Source organism: Sebastes fasciatus, chromosome 23 (genome assembly GCF_043250625.1).
Source record: "Sebastes fasciatus isolate fSebFas1 chromosome 23, fSebFas1.pri, whole genome shotgun sequence".
Classification (NCBI taxonomy): domain Eukaryota; kingdom Metazoa; phylum Chordata; class Actinopteri; order Perciformes; family Sebastidae; genus Sebastes; species Sebastes fasciatus.
Window position 1 is genome coordinate 17,760,023 of NC_133817.1, and position 23,621 is coordinate 17,783,643.

At 39.9% G+C, this 23,621-nt stretch overlaps 1 protein-coding gene across 3 annotated transcripts in view; it reads right to left on the reverse strand.

Moving 5' to 3' along the window:
• Nucleotides 1-23,621, reverse strand: part of grm8a (glutamate receptor, metabotropic 8a) — a 491,719-nt gene that overhangs the window by 96,104 nt on the left and 371,994 nt on the right. For all 3 annotated transcript variants that reach the window (XR_012592620.1, XM_074625214.1, XM_074625217.1), the window contains 2 exons: nt 19,568-19,644; nt 17,074-17,158 (listed from right to left, as the gene is read on the reverse strand). Coding sequence is in view for 2 of the 3 variants with exons in the window: in XM_074625214.1 (XP_074481315.1) it covers nt 17,076-17,158; nt 19,568-19,644 (160 nt within the window). In the remaining variant the exon portion in view is untranslated. The remainder of the gene's footprint in view (nt 1-17,073; nt 17,159-19,567; nt 19,645-23,621) is intronic.

Here is a 23,621-nt window from a genome sequence, read left to right on the forward strand (position 1 = left end):
TGTAGCGAGGTAGAAGTATAAGGTATCATAAACTAGAAATTATCAAGTAAAGTACAGTACGAGTCGGTAACATTTTTTACTTAAAAGGTGCTAAATACGGGATTGGGAGCGTTTCTATTGCCTCTCTACGGCTCTCAACATGGCAAAGGAGCGCCGTGGCTCGCAGATAACGGTGCTTACAGCGCCGACTGAGATAACAGTGTTTACCTAAGGACGGCGTTATCAGCTGTAACCGCCATATGAGAGTAATGCTGAGCAGCATCCGGGAGCTAGCCAGCCTAGCTCTCATGCACGGACATGCACTAAAAGCATGCACGGCCGGTTCGGCTAAATGGTTGTTTGATGGTAAATTAATGCGCTGAATATCGAATTTGGCAGGTTTAAGTACAGTACTTGAGTCAATGTACTTAGCCTACTTACTTTCCTCCTCTGAATATAGGAGAGCAGCAATGTGAGCGACTGAGAAGACATGTTTAATCACCACATTCATCCAACCTGTTGCACGCAGCACAATGCTCCCATATAAACAAAAAGGGGATGGGAGGTGTGTTTGGCGACGCACTATCGCTGGTCTTTATGGTCGTTCTGGTAAAATAGATCCCTAAATGTTACCGGAGGTTGCTGCAATGCAGGGAGATAAAAAAAAAAAAATGGGGCGATGGGAGGAAAAAGGAGGAAATGAAGGGAGAGGAAAGAAGAGCATAATGGTGAATAACAGAGAAAAGAAGGCTCGAGAGCAAATAAAAAAACATTAACTCTAAGACAAATGCATGATGGGAGACCTCTATAATGGCTACTGCTATGGCCTCACAATATTCAATGCGAAGAGGCCTCGGGGTTATTATCATGCATTGCGATGACAACGCAGGGTCCAAAACACAGCCTAGCAACTCACTCGAAGAAACAAATTCCATTATCACTGCTTGTATGCATTTCCAGTTCAATTTAAGATAACAGGGGTTTGTGCTGATTGATTTTTGAATGAATGACTTCCTGGAGACTGATGTGTATTTGTGATTCTGGTTTTTTTTTCTCGCCACTAAATGAATTTGCAGAATGATTTTTTTTTTTCTGGTGTAAACACAAATGAACATTTTCTGGGGCGGGAGTGGGTGTAAATGGAAAAAATGCCTCGGCTCTTTCCTCCTGTGTTTGTTTGTTGTTTTGCTTTCGACTTGCTATGTCACAGGTATGACTCATTGACAGTCTTCCATGAAGTCAGCTTTCTCTTAGTCGCAAATTCGTTGTAAAGCCACTAATTTCTTTAACGTATTAACGCAACTTCAGATTTAAGGTTGTAGCGGGCTCTGTTGTAAAGAAAGTGTGAAGATACTGGCATCATATGAAACTAGAAAAACCTAAAGAATCCATTGGTACCAACCATGTCATACTAGCTTGTCAAGGAGGTTCAATAACGCTCCAAACTCACGCTAAGTTTTGGCGAGGAAAATCTGGCATGGCCATTTTCAAAGGGGTCCCTTGACCTTTGACCTCAAGACGTGAATGAAAATGGGTTCTATGGGTACCCACGAGTCTCCCCTTTACAGACATGCCCACTTTATGATAATCACATGCAGTTTGGGGCAAGTCATAGTCAAGTCAGCACACTGACACACTGACAGCTGTTGTTGCCTGTTGGGCTGCAGTTCACCATGTTATGATTTGAGCATATTGTTTTATGCTAAATGCAGTACCTGGGAGGGTTTCTGTGTTTTTAATTGATTTCCAATAATAAATATATACATACATTTACATAAAGCAAGCTTATCTGCCCACTCCCATGTCGATAAGAGTATTAAATACTTGACAAATCTCCCTTTAAGGTACATTTCGAGCAGATAAAAGAAATGTGCGAATAATCGCGATTACATATTTTAATCGATTCACAGCCCTAGCTTGGACACATACAAGCCAAATAGTACACACACTGTCTCACTGCCTCCCTCACACACACACATACATACATATGCAGCCGTAGCAGACAGATCAGAGGGCAGTTTGTAATTCCATTAGCTGAAAGGTCAGTTTCTCTCCATTAGCTCTGCGCCATCTGTCTGGACACATAAACCCTCGTGTTAACTTTAACTTTATAAACAATCCATTAAAACATGAGCGTAAACTACAAAACGGGCAGGCGCAGAATAGCAATGAAGCAGGGAATCGATAACAGTTGGAATTAGACGGGGGTTAAGGGGTGGGTGTGGATTCAAGCATTTTCGCTCTGCATGCACATTTTGTATTCATCTGAGTCAAAGTCCGTCGTAGATCAGAGGAGGCGTATTGAATCCGTAGACATTAACAGACATTCAGCGGCGTAAGAAAATGAACACGCCCTGTTATTTCTCCCTTTCTCTCCATCTCCAGCTAGGTGACATTTAATGGATGCACCTCGGCAGAATGCTAACAGAGCCCTGCAGCCACCGGGAGGGATAGAGGAGAGAGAGACAGTGGTGGGGTGGGTTACATTTCTTTCTTTTTTTCAAAGTTAAAACAGAGCAAGTAGAAGAGAGGAACCACAGGATGAGCCACTGAACTTAACCTTTGAGGGAGGGAAATAACAGATATGAAAGTCGGAAGCTTATTTCTGAGACTAAGATGGATATTTTGGGCAGAAAAGCGGCGGAAAGTGAAAGGTTAGAAGAGACTGAGGAGGAGAAGGGCAGAATGAAACTACATTAAATGGGGCGACATGATATGACAGGTAAAAAAGTTCCTGTCTCCAGTTGCAGTCTTGACTAATAATAATAATTATAATCCTCATAATCAGTTGCATTGTAAGCTGGCCACCAGACTGCTAATGATGCACTATCCCGGTTTGTTTGTAATAAGTAAGTGTGAACGCAAAACTGACCAGAACTAAGCAACTACCTATCTTTTCTCCCCTTTTGGTCCGGACCAAATGAACCCAACTACAGGTGTGAAGGCACCCTAAGACACTCACTATGTTTTATAGCATAATAAAAAAAATGAAGGGTGGAAAGAGATTGAAAGAAGCGAGGGAAGAGGGAATTAAACTAGATTAAGTGGGGAAGTAAAACATGTAATAAGAACTGTGCTCAAATGAGCAAAATCAAAAAAAGGACCGTGCGGACACTATATCAGACACAGTTTCATTTAGTTTGAGAGTTAATAATTTATGGGAGTAGTGTCAGGTTGAAGAGGCCTTCGTGGCTGAACTTCTACTATACTATAGCTTCATTTACAGTTCTGCATACACTGGGTCCCCTCTGTGTCTGCGCAAATCTAAAACCACGGCTAGAACTAGAAAAAAAGGAAAAACCCCATTCACCATTCCTCACCCTGCAAGGTAGCTGGACTGAAAAGCAACAAGGCTTCAGGCGTTGAGTATCGGAATCTAACACTACTGCTCCTAAACAGACATAAACAGGACATACATTTATTTTATAGCCGAGTTAAGTAGTTGTTTGTGCAAAAGCAAAGGCTTTTGCACTCTGCTTTATTTCTTTACATATTGAATAGGGATGTAACAGGTCACAGAATTCATGGTTTGGTATGTAGCTCGGTTTTGGGGTCACAATTTGGTACGTCTTCGGTAAAACAGGGGGAAAAAAAAATTACAGCTGCTCATTTGCCATAAATCTTGCTTTAACAGTTAAGGCAAATATTTGCATATTGTCAATAAAACATAAATGAATAAATAACAGAAATGTATGTAATGTAAATGTAACCCAATTTTCCCCTGGGCATCAATAAAGTATTTCTGACTGATGTTTTTTATTTCGGCGTCCATGTTAACAGATTAGAGTGGACACACTGCCCGCTTGAGACGCGCGTCTCACGCGAGCCGCTCGCGTCTCGGCTGCGTGTCCCAGCAGCAACAGACAGTGAAGGTGATCTATTGACAGTATATGGACATCATATCAGCTACACAATACAGTTTCCATGTCTAGACATCTGTAGAATATGTCACAGACAGTGAAAGTGATCTAGTGACTGTATATTAACTTCATACCAGCAAGACTTTACTACAGTTTCGAGGTCTATCCATAGAATATGTTACGGAGATGAAAAAAAGTAAAGTTAAGTAAACTTGTTTTTAAATCAACACTTCCTGCTTTCATTTCAAAATAAAAGCCCTAAAGCGGGTTTTCTTTGCACAGAATTCCTTCATTTGTTAACACAAGGCTTTTATTCTGAAATATGTGCCGGACAGTGATGTGGAACAAGCAGTGACTTTGAAAGCATCATCAATGAATACAGTACGGAGTTTTAATTGTGGATTATTACTATTATTTACTAATTACCACACGTTTCTGAACCTTTCTCTGTCTAAAATAAATGTAAATTATATTTATCATGAAGTTAAATGGCCATTAAAAGGCAAACTCTATGTAGAAAGAAAGGGCTGACAGCAGCAGCAGAAACACAGCCGACACGCAGCCAACAAGCGTCTAGTTTGAACACCAGACTCCTTCATCACGCAGCCACCACGCGACGCAGACGCCACGCGCTCCTGACGTTGGTAGTGTGCCCATGGCTTCATATTGAAAATACTTTCCAATGTATCAACATGTTCAAAAGAAAGTTTATTTGTGATATTTTTGGTTTGGCTCGGATGGAAGTTTTGACATTCCGCTGACATCCATCAGTGGTTAACTCACCAAAATTGAAAGAAAGCAAAGTTCAGGACCACAGTTGCCTTTTTCTATATCCCTTTGGTCCTACAATGGTCCTGAAGGAAAAGTGCCGGAGAAAGAAAATGATGAAGAGCTAAGTGCAAGGGCCGAGGCAATTTTAGAAACCAAATTAGAAAGAATACAGCAGAGATGGTGTGAGTCAGTAGGGAGTTGAGGGTTTTTTCTTGAATAGGCACTCTAGGTTGACAGTTGATTTTCCCGAAACGTACACACTGGTCAGCTGTCCGGTTTAACGCCCACATCCACACACCTGCCAAACAACTTCCATCCTCAAATATATATAGTATATACACTGTGATGGTCACAGCCACACAGGGTAATATCATTCCGATTCACACTCTCTCATCTCATTAGTTTACTACCTACACAGGTTCATTTAATTTGCAGCCAACTATACCTTTACAATTAACATCACTTATTTGTGTTTAACCTTATATAGTTTAGATTCACACATTAACACTGTGAGGTTACACATATTATTATTTGTTATATTAATCATTTGTTTCTTTGTTTGAGTTGGCTGTTGGGGGAGCTGACTTCCTGGTGGAGATAGAGGCGTGGCTGAGGACTCAAACCAAGTGCTGCCATGAGGACTCAAACTGGGCCAAACCAAGTGCTGCAATGTTATGGGGGGGATTTGGTTGTAATTAGTTCTGCTTGGTATTTAATTATATTTTGTGTCCATCTTGTTTACCCCTTTGTGTTCTATTTTGGTTTGGCTAAGCCCTATATATATCTGCCCTCATGGTTCATTGGGGAGGTTAGTTTTGTTCAGTTAACATCTGGTTTAATAGTGGGAATAAGTATTGTTATATTACTTTAACCTCTTTTTTGTTAGACCTAGGTATTCAATTATTGTTTAATAATGTTTTGTTATTTTTTGGCTGAATAAAAAGCCCAAATTAGTTCAACAACTCCTGTTTCCTCGTTGCTTCACTGCTTGGTCCCTTACATACACACACACTGTCTGACAACCATATCATCACTATGCACTCCCACACACAGGCCGACCACCCGCAAGCCAGTGAGCTATGTACCTCCACCTTCCTCACTTGGTTACACATGATAAACAATGATAGAAAGATCGCCTCATGCCGTCAACACCTCGGCGAAAAAACAACCACAAACAAAGCCAAGATCATAAAAAATAACAACATACATTGCTTATACCATACATTATACATCACTTCTTCACAGCAGGGAAGCAGAAAGTGGAGTTAGCGAGCACGCTGCCGGAGGTGGCTGTTTAGTGGTTTGATGATGAAGCTCTGAGGTTCACGCTGGTAAAATACTTCTTATGGTGATTTGCGTCGCAGGATGGTTTTTGACGTGTTTTCATCTCTCGGTGCATATACAAACATACATATTCATGTATTTATGATGTTTGGGGGAGTTGTGGGGAAGTCTGAATGTTATTTCTCTCGTATCACAGCGTACGATGCAACTGAAAAAGAAAAGATTACTGAGCTCTCCTCAATAGAGGTGTTGTCTTTATTATCAACAATCTCCATCGACATCAGAAACTTGAAGGAGAAAACACAAGAAGCTGACCAGTCACCATTCTTGTGATCTCTACATGGTATTGATCCATAGCCGCTGTTTAAGGGGGTGCATATCACCTATACAGTACATGCATAGGTTCTGTATGCCATAACCCCTTAATGCAAAGAAAGGAGTGAAATAATATATCAAAAATAGGGATGTCAATCGATTAAAATATTGAATGGAGATTAATCGCATGATGGTCCATATTTATTTTAATTTATCGCACATTTCTATCTGTTCAAAATGTACCTTAAAGGGAGTTTTTTCAAGTATTTAATACTTTTATCAACATGAGAGTGGGAAAATGTGCTTGCTTTATGCAAATATATGCATAAATGTATTATTGGAGATCAATTAACAACACAAAACAATGACAAATATTGACCAGAAACCCTCACAGGTACTGCATTTAGCATTAAAAAAATATGCTCAAATCATAACATGGCAAACTCAAGCCGAACAGGCAGCAACAGCTGTCGGTGTGTCAGTGTGCTGACTTGACTATGACTTGCCCCAAACTGCATGTGATTATCATAAAGTGGGCATGTCTGTAAAGGGGAGACTCGTGGGTACCCATAGAACCCATTTTTATTCACATATCTTGAGGTCAGAGGTCAAGGGACCCCTCTGAAAATGGCTATGCCAGTATTTCCTCGCCACAATTTAGCGTAAGTTTAGAGCGTTATTTAGCCTCCTTCACGACAAGCTATTATGACTCGGTTGATACCAATTGATTCCCTAAGTTTTTCTAGTTTCAGATGATGCCAGTATCTTCACTCTAGCTTTAAAACCGAGCCCGCTACAACCTAAAAATCGCAATGCGTTAAAGAAATTAGTGGCGTTAAAACACATTTGCGTTAACGCGTTTTTATTGCATTAACTTTGACAGCCCTAATCGAAAATATCGAATATCATGATATAATGTTTTGTGATACCATATGGTTTCTCAAAAACAATGTATGGATTTTTAATTAATAGTTTAAATGCAAAGCTTAACTCAGACAATACTTCATTTCATTTGCTTTTACTCAGATTTTATGCATATGGTGTTGTGTTCTTTATACTACAATAGTTTTCCTAAAATTAAATTTAAAAAAAAGAATTGCAATAAATATCGCCTTGCTTACAGTATCGCAATATATTGAATCGTAACCCCTGTATCATGATACGTATCGTATCCCCAGATTCTTGCCCATACACAGCCCTATAATGCTAAAGAAGAAATACAGCTTTAATAGTGAGAACGGAGAGCAAAGAATCATGGCCACATTAAGAGGAAGACAGAAGGGGTGATAAAGAGAGAGAGAGAGAGAGGAGTGGTTCCAGCAGGAGAAAAGAGAGGGAGTCTCTTACAGGGAGAAAGAAATTACTATAGACGAAAAAAGAGAAGGGTGGAGAGAGAGAGAGAGAGAGAGAAAGAGAGAGAGAAAGAGAGGTGGAGGGCTTAGAATCACCACAGGGAAAGGTGGAACTCTCTTTAAAGTGCAAATTGATTTGAAGGGCTAGCGGCTAGGAGTGTGTGTTGCTGCATAAGAGGTCTATATATGTGTGTGTGTGTGTGAGTTCTGTATTTAAGTGTGTTTTTTTTATAGCATATGTGTGCACTGTATGTATTATGTCCCTGCAACAGTGTGTGTGAGTCACTGCATGGATGTCGAGAGAGGTCGAATGGGTGAATGTGAGTGTCCCTGCGGCAGCTTCTATAGGATTGTGTCTATGTGTGTGTCCTCCTGCCTTCTTGCATTAATTCATGTGACGGTATACTGTATGTGAGTGTGTGAGCGTGCATGCAGTGTGTGCGTGTGTTGCAGACAGGGTCTGGATAATGGGGAGACAGAAGGCTCTGGTCTATCGGTCTATCGGTATTCTGGCAGACAGAGGGAGAGTCTCTGATTGTGTGACACAGAAGGAGGAAGAGGAGGAGGGGGTTAGAGGAGAGAGGAGAAACCAGAGATGTGCACTTTTAGGTTTAGGGGGGTGTGAGACAAGTGGACAGAGAAGGGGAGAAGAAGAAGAAGAAAGGCAGAGAGACGCGTTGTGCATTAACAACAAAAGACAAAGAGAGAAAGGTGAGGGCAGGAACAGAGAAACCAAAAAAAACTTTCTTAGCAGGGAACCCAAAAAGAGGGAGAGAGGAGCCGGAGGCGAAATCCGGAAGTAAGTGGCAGTAACATGTGATCCTAACCCACCTCACTCATTAATGTCACCCCCCAGTCTCTCATCATATCGCTGCAGTAGCTGCTCACCCCTCCAAGCATGGGACCAACTAGATTGGCCGCCATATAAAAAAAGCTAATGAAGCAGATAAAGAACACTGCATGTGGGATGAAGTAGGGATGTGTGTGTGTTGTGACACGACTTCACTGATTTCTGGGGATAGTTATGCCCTTATCCACCAAAATTAGCGCATATATGCATTTTTGAACATGGGAAAACCCAATAAAAATAAGCGATCGTGCCTTTCCCATTGCCAGTAGAATCAGAATCAGGTTTATTTCGCCAATTATGTACATACTAGGAATTTGACTCTGTTTTTTATGCAGCTCTCTCAATGTACTCACACAGAATAGAAATAACCGAATAAAGAATACAATACATTTCTGTATTGTATTCTTTATTCGTCTACATACAAGTCAAACGTTCAGGAGTTGTAAACAATACAAATAGTACAAAGACATAAATACTGGATGGATATACGTGGATTGGATGATTATGTACAGCATGTACATGTGCAGACATCTATATGCTGTATGTACACTGAGTAAGATTCATATTTACAGTGACAGGTATGTACATAAAGTGACAGATGATATGTACATATTACAGAAAAATTTACATTAAAGACTGTAAATCAAAATCTAAAAATGTGCATTAAAGACTGTAAATCAAAATCTAAAAATTTGCACTAAAGACTGTAAATTATAATCTAAAAATGTGCTTTAAAGACTGTAAATCATAATCTAAAAACGTGCATTAAAGACTGTAAATTAAAATCTAAAAATGTGCATTAAAGACTGTAAATTATAATCTAAAAATATGCATTAAAGACTGTAAATTATAATCTCAAAATGTGCAGAAATGTACATTAAAGACTGTAAATCCTAATCTAAAAATTTGCACTAAAGACTGTAAATTATGATCTAAAAATATGCATTAAAGACTGTAAGAATTAAAGTCTATAAGAGCAGCAGTGGATATTTGGTGTTACAGTGTATGACTGACTCATCAGAGTGATGTCGTGGGGGAAGAAACTGTTCTTGTGTCTTCTTATTGTGGTGTACACAAGATGAGTATGCTTTTCTATTTGTTTGTTTTTTGGTTTGTCACCTTCAACGTCATGGACGGATGCGCCGGCCAGCAGAGGAAGCAGGGTTAGTGAACAGTGAAAATGTTTACGGTGGTTACTCCTTTTTATATCTGTTACTTATTCAGTCTCTCTTTCAAACTCTCAAATCAGAGTTGGTGATTGTTGGAACAGTGGAAACACTAAGAAAGACGGTTTCGATGAGTTTTTTGTTTCTGCAGAGGTTGATTGAAGTGTGTTTTACGACAATCAACGATCTGGAGCCTGGTGGCTTTGAGGAAAGCATATTAATCGTATGTTTATGTACATTAATAAATTATGATAATAGTCCAAATCCTTGTTGATTTTATTTATTATACCTTAGGTAAAGCAAACACAAACCAACCCCGCACACAGTCCTTTCTCACTGTCAACCCTCCCCCGGCGCATTTATCGAGTATTTACGGTTCTATTATAAAGTCATTATGTTCAGGCAGAGCAGCTGCAGTATAATCCTGACATGAGGGGACCTTTCCTCCCCGAGCTGTGATGTCACATCAGACCTCATATGTCCCCTGATGGCTGGGTAGAAAAAGTTACCCACAAAGGTATTAGCATACATTTATTTAAAGACGCACTAAAATTATGTCTGTGTGCATTCAGGCACATTAACACAGTAAAGCGCAGACGTGATAAGCACACATCCCTCGACCATGTGAAAGGAAGAGAGGCTAAGAACTGCCACGGGGAGCTAAAGGTGACAGATAGTTAGCATGATCGCTTTTCTTATGCTTCCTTACTCTCAGACAACTCTTCCTCTCCTCCATCTGTCTCTGTCTCACCCACCCTTTTCCTCTCTAACGTCCACCTTTTCTTCCCTCTACCCTTTGTAGACGGAGAAACAGGGGAGAGATAAGTCAGAGAAAGTGAAAGAAGGGGAAGGAGGTGAAGCAGAACTGAGTTTGAGAAGAGGAACGCAAGAGATGTGATCACTCCTCAAGAGTGCAAGACCCACTTTAAAGAATCTCCAGAGAGATACAGTAGGTAGAATAATTCATATTCAGAGAGGATTACCTGATATCCTTGTCACATCCCCGGTACTAAATCATCCAACACAGATCCATACCTGACAGCTATACGTGAAGAAAGAAATATTTCCTTGACTGTTATAATCCCCTCTGTAAAATAGGATAGGAAGAGAGAGTGAGGATTTAATTTTGCCTTCCCAAACTCCACTTTAACTTCCTGCACTGAGAGACAGACGGACCGAGAAAGTCACACAGATAGAGAACAATATTCAGACAGCACTGACAGGTGTAATTTCTTGGATTTAACACTGACGATCATTGCACCGCTACGGCTGAGAACATGCCCACCCGAAATCACACTGAAACTGACAAGTGAAACGTGTTCATAAAACTGATGCTCTATATTCTTAAACATTAGTTTTAATGGGACAGTGTGTAGGATTTGGCAGCATCTATTGGTGTGGTTGCAGATTGCAACCAACTGAGTACCCCTCAGCTCACTCCTCCCTTTCCAAGACTGCGATAACCTGAGCCGCCGAGTGCAAAACCGTGGAAGCACAACAGAAATCAGACGGCGGCTGGCGGTACCACGGTTTTGTACTCGGCGACTCACGTTACCGCAGTTCCACAAGCGTGTCGGAGAACTACGGTGGCCTTCAGGTAACGTAAAAACGTGAAAAGTTCTTGTTAGAGCCAGTGTTTGGTTTGTCCGTTCTGGGCTACTGTAGAAACATGGCAGACTCCGTGAAGAGGACCCGCTCTCTATGTAGATATGAAGGACTCATTCTAAGCAAACAAAAACAACTATTTTTAGTTTCAGGTGATTAAACACTAATGAATATATGAATATTATATTCCATTTCTGCTAATAGATCCCCCAAAACATTATATAATGTTCCTTTAACTGCATGTTTTTTTGTTGTTTTTTAAAGTCTCTAATGCTCCTGGTAAGAATCAGCACACTGATAAAATCATAAAAATATTATCAACACAGACAGTATCTGTTACTATTTATCCACTGATGCCCAGCTACATGTTTTCCTTTGTACTCAATATAATTACTGTGAAATGTTTTGCTATAAAAACAAACAAAAATCATTAGTAAGTTGCCAGTTTTTTGACATAGTTGTGAACAAACATGCCAATAAAAGCTAATTGAATAAACAAAATCTAAAACAATATTTATCCTTTTTTCCCTTACAAAAGAAAATAGTCTTAAGTTATATAGATCATGCACTGTACATTTTAAGTTTACTGTTTGGAGACACATATTGTTTTAGTATTTATTAAGACTACATTTTCATATTAGCAACATATGAAAATGTGTAGTCCTTATAGTATTAAAGGTCTTATTGATAACATTTTTATGTAAATTAATATTTTAAAAAAAATAATACATCCACAGAGCCTTTAGAAAGGTGCTGAAATAAAGTAAGGCTTTTCCGGAAAAAAAATATTCTGATTGTGAATTAATCATTTTAAAAATGTTTGCGGGAGTGGAGTGTGGAAGATATCTGAAATTCGGTTCCCACCTCTAACAAGGCTTGTGAGTCAATAGTAAAACAACGTTGGTATCACGTGCATCTCTGGGTCGTCAGTTAGCGTGGAAAAAAATGATAAATGGTTGAGATTGACGGTAAGTGTCTGGCAACGACTTGTTGTGAAGTAAATGCAATGGAATTGTGGAGGGAGAATGCAACATCTAGTGGTTGAATGTAATCAATAGCACCTCATCTTTTTATTTTTTTCATCTACATGTTGCAACACATTCACTCGTCAAATACCCCCGCTTGTGGTCCTACGCTTCAAACTATGACGCTCTAGGTACCCCTCTAGTGTCAGTTTTGGACTCAGGGACGGCGTGTCAAAACGGGTTGATATGTGTGTGTGTGTGTGTGTTTGGGGGCAGGCAAACACTAAAACTAGACACAGTAAACTGTAGCTTCCTGGCCTGAGAGGCTGTACTCTAAAAATGTCAGAGTGATCACATCACATTTCAGACGTGGACACACTTTGACCGAGAGACACTCACTCACAGTCTGATGCATGATGTACAACATTGTGCCTCGGTGCTGATGCCTAGTCAGTATAATGCCTGAAATGCCTTCATCCACCCACGACCAATCATGTAACTGTTATTACGGCTGGAAGGAACATTCTTTAACACATCAACACACGCCTCTCATCACTCGCTAGAAAAAGCCTGAGGTAAGCTACCTTCATATTAAATCTGTTACGAAGGTAAAGCATTATTGTGTTGAAGTCTACAGTATAGGTTGAAAGTACAATATGTTGCACAAGTATGTTGCAAATGTAAGACACTCCACACCTTGTTATACTGTTGTTACCCTTTAAGGGGCGGAAGTGAAAAGAAACAGATATCTCAAAACAAGAGCAAATAAAAACCATAATTATCTGCATGGATAGATAAAGACGGGAGGAATGTCACAGGAATACACAGCAGCGGGTTTGATTTATGGACGAGCCCTCCCGAATTTGTTGGATAGGATTATGGCTGGAAGAGCAAGCAAGCGTCGACGAGCCAGATGTTTTCTTAATGGAATGCGTGTAGCACAGGTGATTAAGCGTTGTTGTATCGTAATGCCTATAGGGCCTCAGCCGAGGATCGTTTTGGATTGGCATAATTTTGCAAGATTTGTTCACTTGGAGGGTGGAGGTCTCCTTAGTTTTGGTGGGTGTGAGGATTTTATCATCATTAATGGCGGATGGAGTGGGAGTCAAGGACTCACAGACAAAGGACGCTTTCTGTTTGGATTCTTGCAAATAAGATATAAGCACCTTGTCTTTTTCGGTTACTTTTAATTTTAGTGAGGTAACTTTTAAATACTTTAAGCACCACAAACAAAATTATACGAATTCATATTGTATTATTGAGGTGGAGGCGTGGATATTACAAAAACCTGAGCAAATAAAACCAATATGGCTACATATACTGTAGAGGTAAGTAACTAAGTATTCCAGTTTTAGTGTCTATGGCCCTCCCCTCTGGAATAACCTGCCAGTAGAGCTGAGAACATCTCAATTTGTAAATACCTTTAAAAGACATCTTAAAACCTATATTTTTACTTAAACATTCTCTAAATGTTAATCTTTAATCCATTAAAAACATATTTATATATCTTAAGCTTTTTTATCTATCCTCTCTTACTGTGCTATATTCATCGTATTTATTGTTTTTATTGTACTGTTAAGAATCTTCTATTGGAATTTCAGTTAGTTTAAGTTTAAAGTTTAGATTTACTCCAGTGTAATTTTGAGGTACCTTTTACTTTACTTGAGTATTTCCATTTAATGGTACGTCTACTCCACTACATTTCAGAGGTAAATATTGCACTTTTTACTACACTACCGTACAATTATCTAACAGCTGGAACTACAAGTTTACAAATTAAGATTTTACATACAAAACATTATCTGTTTCCAAAATATTATGTATCGTTACTAGGGGTATAGGAAAAAATCGATACAGCATATTATTGCAATTTTTAGCAAGGGAATATTGTATCAATACACGGACGTCAAGTATCAAACTTTTATCATATGAACTAGAAAACCTAAGAAATCGATTGGTACCAATCATGTAATGTTAGTTTTGTCGGGAAGAACTAAAGAAAACTAAATAACGCTCCAAACTTGTTGCTAAATTTTGGCGAGGAAAAACTGGCATGGCCATTTTCAAAGGGGTCCCTTGACCTTTGACCTCAAGATATGTGAAAACTGCATCTTATCAGATAAAACAAATGTTGACAAATTGCATAATTTGCAGTTAAAAAACATGATTCCCACCCCTAATTGTCACTGTACTGTTGTATAGGGACGTTCAAATTTGATCCACTTCAACATTTAAGTACCACACACGTTAACACATCAATGTTAAATCCCCAATAATATAACATTGACGAGGGCCATTCTGCATGAAAAGCATTTTTACTTTTGATATGTTCACTTCATATCATCGCTAATACTTACAGCACATTTTATTAATGTAGGAATTTCACTTATAAAAGAGCATTTTCATCGTGTCATATTGCTACTTTCACTTGAATAATCCGAATACTTCTTCCACCAGTTGGTAAGTGAGAAAGAAACTGTGTGATTTTTTTGTTAAATATGGGTGAGCCAACCCTTTCAAATGGATTCTGGATACAATATTGCCTTTTTAAAACTGCAATTGGAAGCTGAAATTACTTCAGATGAGCTGAAAACGTTTCCAGAGCCTGAGAGCATGCCGAGCCACTGATAATGCATTGAAGAGCATCAAAAATGCATTGGTCTCAGTGGGAAAGACCAACCGGATCTCAATGCAGCCTCACAGTCTCTCTCTGTCTGCAGAACCCTGGTAATATGTTACCTTTTGAAGAGCAATAAATGTGGGCTGCATCACAAATCACACGGATCCCATAGTCTGCGTGTTATTTAGTTATTTATGCCTCATGGAGAAATGGCTCTCCGTTCCTTCCGAGCAGCACTTATTAGTGTCACATATGGAAGATTTCTCCCCTCAGGTTGTCATGCCAATGTGGAAGTGCGGTATGAGTTTTTAAATATGTTTGACTGGAAGGGAAACAGACGTCTGTGGAGTGTGTAGAGGAATGTGAAGTGTATTGGTGCATATACTGTATCTGCACGCAGCACCACTGCTTATTACATTACTGTATACTACGAGTCCCGCCACTGCGTTTTTCTCATGAAGTTACGAGAGATGAAGTGAGTGTGTCCAGAAGCCAGGGCTCAAGATCGACTTAATCGAGTCAACGTCAAATCCAAGACCAGGTCTAGTCGAGTCCGAGTCAAGACCAAGTACAAAAGGCAGTCGAGACCAAGTTAAGGCCGAGTCCAGAGCAAATCAAGTCCTGTGTGTCTTTCCAATGTTAATATAGTGATTAAGGATGGACAGAAATAATCTATCTATAAACAATATTGATCTATCTTCTAACATCAGTCTAGTCAATGCATAGAGGTTAGGTTCCGTATCATTACAGTCTAACATTAGCCTACATTCATTAATACACCGTGAATTTGATCCGATGTCATACATACACATACAGTCAGACAGACAGACAATGCTTCTTTTATAGTTAGATGATGATGCTACAGCGCCACCCATCGGCCAAATGGCACTAAATTTGCCATGGTCACTCAGACATCATATCTACACATGTCCACCCAATGTGGTCACAATACATAAACTAACTTTAAGGGCAGTTATAGCAAAACTATATGGAACATCAACAATCCAAAAAAAGTAAATTTTTCCAGCGTGGTCCAGAGATGATCTGTACCAAAATTTGTGACGATTGCTCAAAATGTGTATAAGAAGTAGCAAAACACCAGATTTGGACAAAATTCTAAATGGCTAGACACAAATGGGCGTGGCTAAATGGATAGATTTGTCTGGACCCACAAAATCCAGGGAAAAGTTTGTTTCTGAGACTTACGGTTAAAAACTTACAGGCCAAAACGTGAAGTTCATTCTTATAGCACCACCGTCAGGCCAAATTGCACTCTATCCGCATAACAACATTAAGGAGAAAGAGAGAGAGAGAGAGAGAGAGAGAGAGAGAGAGAGAGAGAGAGAGAGAGAGAGAGAGAGAGAGAGAGAGAGAGAGAGAGAGAGAGAGAGAGAGAGAGATGGAGGGAGGACAGAAGTGTAGAAGGGATACAAAGACTTTGATCATGTTACTGTCCAATTCTCAGGTTTTTCAGATAAGTAACTACACTGCAGACTGAAGTCGCTACTAACGGTGACAAACAGAGTGATGGACATATGAGACAAATAAGGCAGACAGACTATAACAGCTCCAGCGTGGGTTGAATGCGCATCAGCAGCTCTGTGTTATATACAGTATGTCTAGTGTATGAAATGTCTGTATCGTCATTACGCTGCATTTTTATTAACTATGATAATCTGGTCACATCTCTCATCCAGGCGTCGACTCACTCCCTCTTCCTCTCCTTGCATTACTCGCACTCATAGAACTACAGTTACATACAGTAACTACTATTTTCAAACTACATTTGGGGATATCTTTAGCTGCGGTGCTGCTGTTGAATGCATATAGGGGGAACACTGTGTTGATAGAATCAAGCAACGCTCTGTACAACTGATCCCAAATCAGCAGCCAACAACAAACATGACCAGTTCTCAATAGCCGAACCCGAGACCAAGACTATTCCCGTCTCCAACAAGTCTACACAACTCCTCCAGAGTCCACAAATTACGTTTGTGGATACCTTTAGCAGCGGCGCTGCGCTGCTGTTGAATACATATAGGGGAAACACTGTGTTAGTAGAATCAGGCAACCTTCTATACAACTGATCCCAAATCAGCAGCCAGCAACAACTTGACCAGCTCTCATTAGCTGAGCCCGAGACAAAGACAATTCCAGTCTCCAACAAGTCTAAACAACTCCAACAAGGGACAAGTCCAAGACAAGTGCAAAACTTCAAACAATTAGACTCGAGACCGCGGCCAGACTCGAGTATGAGAGCACTGCCAGAAGCATACAGCATGTGTGGGTTCATATCCTGCACTCACCTTTACGTGGCTGAAGGACGGTCTGTTTCTGCACGCGCTGTAAAGACACATTCTACACAGGGCCTTTCTTCAAGTTCCAGGGAATCTGTGCAAAGTGAGACGAAGAAATCGAGGTTTAGCAGGAGAGGATGCCCAGACATGAAAGCCTGCCGTAATGGAGATAATAGGCTCTGGATCGACGAGTGGAGGCCAGTAAATTAATGGGCCCTCCTTGACACAAAGTCCATTTGTTAGTTTTGAAGCGTTGTGACAGTTAATTACTGAGGGTTGGCTTCAGTGGACCACTCCACTTAGGCCGCCTCAGAGAAGAAAAACATTTCCTGGTGTGTTGGGAGACAGAGAGGACAGCTTTAGATGCTGTGGTTTCAGTGTGTTGGTGTGCGCGAGTGTGGGACTTTGTAAAGAGTGTGGAGGTTGCATGCTGTTATGCCAGTGTGTTCAATCTATAGGTGTATCCAGGCAACAGAAATCTCCGTTTCTATATTTGCTTTTCCAGATTTTGGAAAAAGCTGCGGCCTTGATTATGTTCACTGGCAACATTCTGCCAATTCCAGGAAGTGTCACACCTTTATTCTAATGAGGTAGATGATTAAGCATCAAACACTTTCATGCCGGAGAATGTTTGCTTCAAGACGGCACCGCCTTTCAACATTTAACCAAGACCACAAAATTGCTTTGAGTTGCCTTAACATATCCAAAAAACACAAATCACGCTTAAGTTGCCAGTTGTAGATCTGGTATGAAGAATAAGTGCAATATATTGATAGTAAACATTTTGGAGAGACATTCAATATGAACATTTTGCATTGGAATTTTGCTGATACCATTCAATACAAACATTTGTTCATTATGATTACAAACAAAATGTATTTGCTAACAGACAGGGTTGATCTTCGCAAGATATTCAAGGTTAGACATTGACCTCAAATGGTTAAGGTTGGGATAGGTTGTCGGGCAGCGAGTCTTGCGAGAGTTTTTGCAATGTTTTGTACGTTTTTGCAATTTGTTGGTTACCTTCTAGAAACAACCCCTGTTGTACAAGCAACATAAATATTGGCAAAGCTTAAATGTGTTTCACTTACTCACGTTAGCCTGGTTCCAGATGTCTGAATCGCTGCCAACACCTGAGTTATATTCAGCTATCAGAGCTTTGTGTGCAGGATTAAGAATGAGGATGCCATCTGTCCCAGAGCCAGAATACATTAAAGAGGACCTGTTATGCTTATTTTTCAGGTGCATACTTGTATTTTAGGTTTCTCCTAAAACATGTTTACATGCTTTAATGTTCAAAAAACACTTTATTTTTCTCATACCGGCTGTGCTTGAGGGCGTGCCAAACTAGCCGCTAGGCTATGCAAATATGCTACTTGGTGACATCACTATGTTACGGAAGAAAAGGCGGGACTTCAAGCAAGGCGTTTCAGGCAGTTCAGGAGTAGTGTTTCAAACTCTTTTTGGCCTTTGTAACTTTGCAGACCTTTCACATGCACAAAAAACTATAGAACACACTAAAGGAAAGGGGGAAAATCACAAAAGCGTAATAGGTCCTCTTTCAGAAAATAAATACTTGCCAAAGCTATACACGTTGTTGTAGTTCACTTACGGAACTAACAACTTGTAAATCAACATATTTATTTGATTGACACGTTAACTGCGCCTTGCAAACATAATTTTTTTGTCCCAACTGAAAATGACTGGTCAAAACAAACCTTGCCAAACAAAAAAAAACGACTCTCACGATATGAATAATAATGAAGTAAAAGCTAAACAGCACGCAGTCTAATTAACAGGCTACACTGATGAAGGCAACATCGTTTATCTACAGCATCTCCAGTAAAAAACAAAACAAAAAAACTGTTAATGTGTATTTTACAATGCATGAAGCCCGATTTCTGCCTTTAGAGAGTTTGTTTGAGAAACATTAGTTGGCTACTGTCACAGAAGATGGTGAGTACCTGCTACTCTCTGTCACAATATTCACTTATCTTCAAAGATAATTGTGCTTGTCTGTTGGTTTCTTGGCTTTGATGTTGACACTCTGGAGCACCACTCTCCAGCAGAAATGTGAATCAAAATGTCCAAAGCATGCACTCATCTTTCCGTCTCTGTGCACAACAAACTCATGTTTTTTTTTTTTTTTTGTAAAATGTCACTTGAAATATCCTTGAAACAGTTATCCTTGAAACTGTTCTAGGTATGCCACTAAGTGGCATACCTAGAAAACATCTCCGTTCGGTCTAAAGTCCAACTAGCTTTAAAAAAAAATTGGTATTCATCTCCGTGACTCAATCCCCCCTCTTTCTTAAAATTAATCACAAAGTAGTAATTTGTATTCTGGTTGCGAAATAGTTTCCAAAGAATACCAATTAGTTGTAGTTCTTTCATTGCCACTATTATTAACTGAATAAGGTTATCTCTGCCTCAGCATACAGGCCCAGTTAGTTGGTGGGAAGGTGTGGAAGTGGGAAGAGGTGTGTGTGATTGGAGTAGTTACCCTGTGACTTTCTGGATTTGGTTTTTCTTAAAACTCTGACTGGAGTCTTTCTGGCAGTTTCACAGCTGAGTTTGCATCTGGGACAATAAAAGAGGAGAAATACGTTTTAGTAAGCTGGAGATTGAGAGCCAGGGAGGAACATATTGGTTGCTCACAAGTCTTTTTGTTTATTTAAAGGGATCGGCTACATAGTTAAGAGTTTATTTTTTTGATTTAGAACTTATTCTGAAATTTTTCCCCTTATTCTAAAAGCACCTTTTTCAGTTTTTCCTTCAACAGATGAAATTCTAACCCAAACTGAAACTGCCTTAATTCTTTCATCAAGGCCACACTAACAAGGTTACAGAGTTTCTATGTTGGATTTCATTCCCGTGTCTCGCATCGATTTTGTGAGAGAAGGTGTCACATTTAGTTTAACTGGCAGACAACTTATTCCAGTAAAACTCAAAATGTCAAACTAAAGTGAGAGACAGATTTTTTGTCACGGTGATCTTGTCAAACAGAGGCTTATTACAGCCTTCTGCTCTGTATTCACTGACAGAGAAATACTCTCAGTGGGATCAACCTGCTGGTGAAGCATCCAGAAGCTGTTGTTGCTGAAACTTGAGTGCATTTATCAGAATTTATCAGCATTTAACAGATATCACTACTTCTGATTTTGGATCAGTACTTTTTTGGATACCTAATGAGTATTGACAGTTTTGAGTATTTCCCTTGTCCATCCATTTATGAATTTATTAAAAAATCAGCCATGAAAATCAATTACAAAAAAGGAAGTTGTGTCGTTTCATTTGATCAAATATATAAGAAAAATATGAGAAAATCATGTAAAATTGTCTTTCTTTTAAAAGGTGCATCTAATAACAAAGAAGACTAGGATGAAATAGAAGCACTCAAACAACAGAAATATGGTATAGAGATTAATAAGACATTTGAAATTTTCCCTTTCTGAGACTGTCAACTTTTTTCACCTTTCATAATTGAAACAGTTAATCGATTCATCACTTAATTACCACTCAATGAATTAAAAAAGACCGTGGAATCACTGTGGCATCTGGTAAACTGTGATGGGCATTTTTTTCCATATTCTAAGACATTTTTATAAACGGAAATATTAAACAAATGATTCCCATAATTTATAACATTAGCGGCGAGATGAAGTCATAAATGTAAAAAATCATTTCACCTCTCTTCCTGCTATAGCCCAGGGGGCCAATACACACACAACCAATGCCACTAGTGCAAATGGGAGCACTTGAGAGAAATAGATTGGGTATCTGTACACAACCTTCAGGGAAAAAATCTGACAAAATGATGTTTATCCTCCATTTATTGTCTGGAATAACAGACAAGTGCTTGTGTTTTTGCCTGAGGCTATGTATGTGTGTGTGACTGAGAGAGAGTTACACTGAGATAGATATACGGTGTGCAAGAGAGAGATCAAAACCTGGTAGAAAACACTTCTCTGACTGGATTCAGTTTTGAGCGAAAGCAAAAGGAGAAATGAAAGAGAGATGGAGAGAGTAGCAGACTGAATTAAGGAGGAGGGACTCCACTCATTATTCAGCAGGCCCCTTCAGATCTCAAACACTGTCAAGCCTCCTCTGTGTTGAAAGAGGAGAAAACAGGAGAAAAATACATTTGGGAATAAGATCATCCCTGAATTTATTAGAAAACCAGTGTGACCCCCTGACAATCAACAGAGAGACGCTTTATAACAGAGCTCTGAACTAGATCTGATAACTGCATTGTGCTTGACACACTGTGGGCAATGTTGCATTCACATACCGTGGTTTTTTGCACCCTCAAAATCCATAGTTGTCACTGTAGACGCGCTGCAGGAGCGACAGACGCGCCACGAGATCAACCTTTTTGAAACACGGAAACGCGCACCACGTCATGTGACGAGGAACAACCAATCCCAGCCTGCAGGTGTTGTTTCTTCTCTTCCGTAAATATCAGTCTAAGGTGATTTTATGAAGGAGAAATTAATCATTTTAGTGCAGGACGAAGCAGAGCTTTATCATCTGTCCGACAAACTATTTTCATGGCTTCACACTTTCCGTCCGAGGACGTCACAACATCCGGTTGAAAGGTGAGCCAGACTGGGTGCGTCCCAAATCGCTTAATTGCATCCACGTTTCCCTCACTTGCGTCTTTTCCTTGCGTCTTAAAGTCCCTCCCACCTGGCATGCAGGGAGAGCTGCAAGGAGAGGAAGCGAGGAAATCTGTTTTTAGAGACATGAGACGTTGGCCCAATTCTAATCCGGTCCCTACACCCTCCCACTCTGTTTGTAATAACACTTACAGCTGAATAAAGGTGTAATGCAGGTGTCAGCAACCTTTACTATCAAAAGAGACATTTTAGGCACAACAAAAAAAAAAGAAATCTGTCTGGAGCCCCAAAACATTTGAGCATTGTGATGAAGGTAACGCAGCTTATAGTCTAAGTATATAGTATGTAAATCGAATGCAGTGAGGGCCAAAGAGACAATGTACTACGGAGTATTAAGGCCACATTGAGGGAAAAAACATCTGAGATTTACAGAATAAAGTCAGAATATTATGAGAAAAAACAACAACAACATATACAATTACTACTTTATAATATTATGACTTTATTCTCATAATACTATGACTTTTTTTCTCTTAAAACCTACATATATGATCTATGCAAATAATATAAATGCATGCATTGATAAAAATGCAAGAATAGTGTAAAATAAGAATATTAGTTTAAATGTTCTGTATGAATAAATGCAGTGTTAATGCCGGAGTAAACCAGATTATTGCACAGCTGAATTATTGCACTAAATTATTGTACTGCTAAATCGGTCTTGCATAGTTGAATATATACAGTATATATACATCGATCGGCCATAACATTATGACAGCACGGGCACCCTGACAGGTCTGCGGCTACGCAGCCACATACGCAACAAAGTGCGATGCATTGTGTGTTCTGACACCTTTCTATCGGAACCAGCATTAACTTTTCCAGCAATTTGAGCTACAGTAGCTCTTCTATTGGATCAGACAACACGGGCCAGCCTTCGCTCCCCACATGCATCAATGAGCCTTGGGTCTGACCCTGTCGCCGGTTCACCGGGGTTTCCTTCCTTGGACCACTTTTGGTAGGTCCTGACCACTGCAGAACAGGAACATCCCACAAGAGCTGCAGTTTTGGAGATGCTCTGACCCAGTCGTCTAGCCAGCACTATTTGGGCCTTGTCAAAGTCGCTCACATCCTTACGCTTGCCCATTTTTTCTGCTTCCAACACAAAGTTCAAAGTTCAAAATGTTCACTTGCTGGCTGATATATCCTCCCCCACTGCCAGGTGCCATTGTAACGAGATAACCAATGTTGTTCACTTCACCTCTCAGTGGTCTTAATGTTATGGCTGATCGGTGTATATATGCATGTATATATCCAAAAATGTACAATCTAATGAACATGTCTACTGTTTTCTAGGCTGGACAAGGGTATACAGTATTTGATCCTAAATACAATCCATTCATTTTATGTTGTTGACGTCTGTATGACAATAAAGTAGAGTAAACTAATTATATTATTATCAGTTTGAGCAGATTACAAGTAAATGTTTGAACCGGTAGTCGCACGGAAATAACATTGGAGCGTGTTCCATGACGATCACAAAACGCTGCTCGTCAGTAAGAGCAGCTGGTTAAGTCGGCATCGATGTAGGCTCGCTGTTGGAGAGTTTCATATCCCACTTCCACTCCCCGTGAATTGGTTTGGGATGGCACTTAATATGGCGGACGGAGTGGAAGTAGGCAGGGAGAGGGTGTAGGTGTAGGTGGTTTGGAATTGGGCCCAAGTCTCTTAATTGCATCCACGTTTCCCTCACTTACGTCTTTTCCTTTGCTTCTTAGTCCCTCCCACCTGGGATGCATGGAGAGCTGCAAGGAAACCATGCGAGGACAGAGGAAACGTGTTTTCAGAGACATGAGACGTCCTTTCCTCTGAAGCGCCACGTGAAGCGACGTCCGTTTCCGTTACCTCTACTTGTCTGTGTGACTGTGTGTATTTATG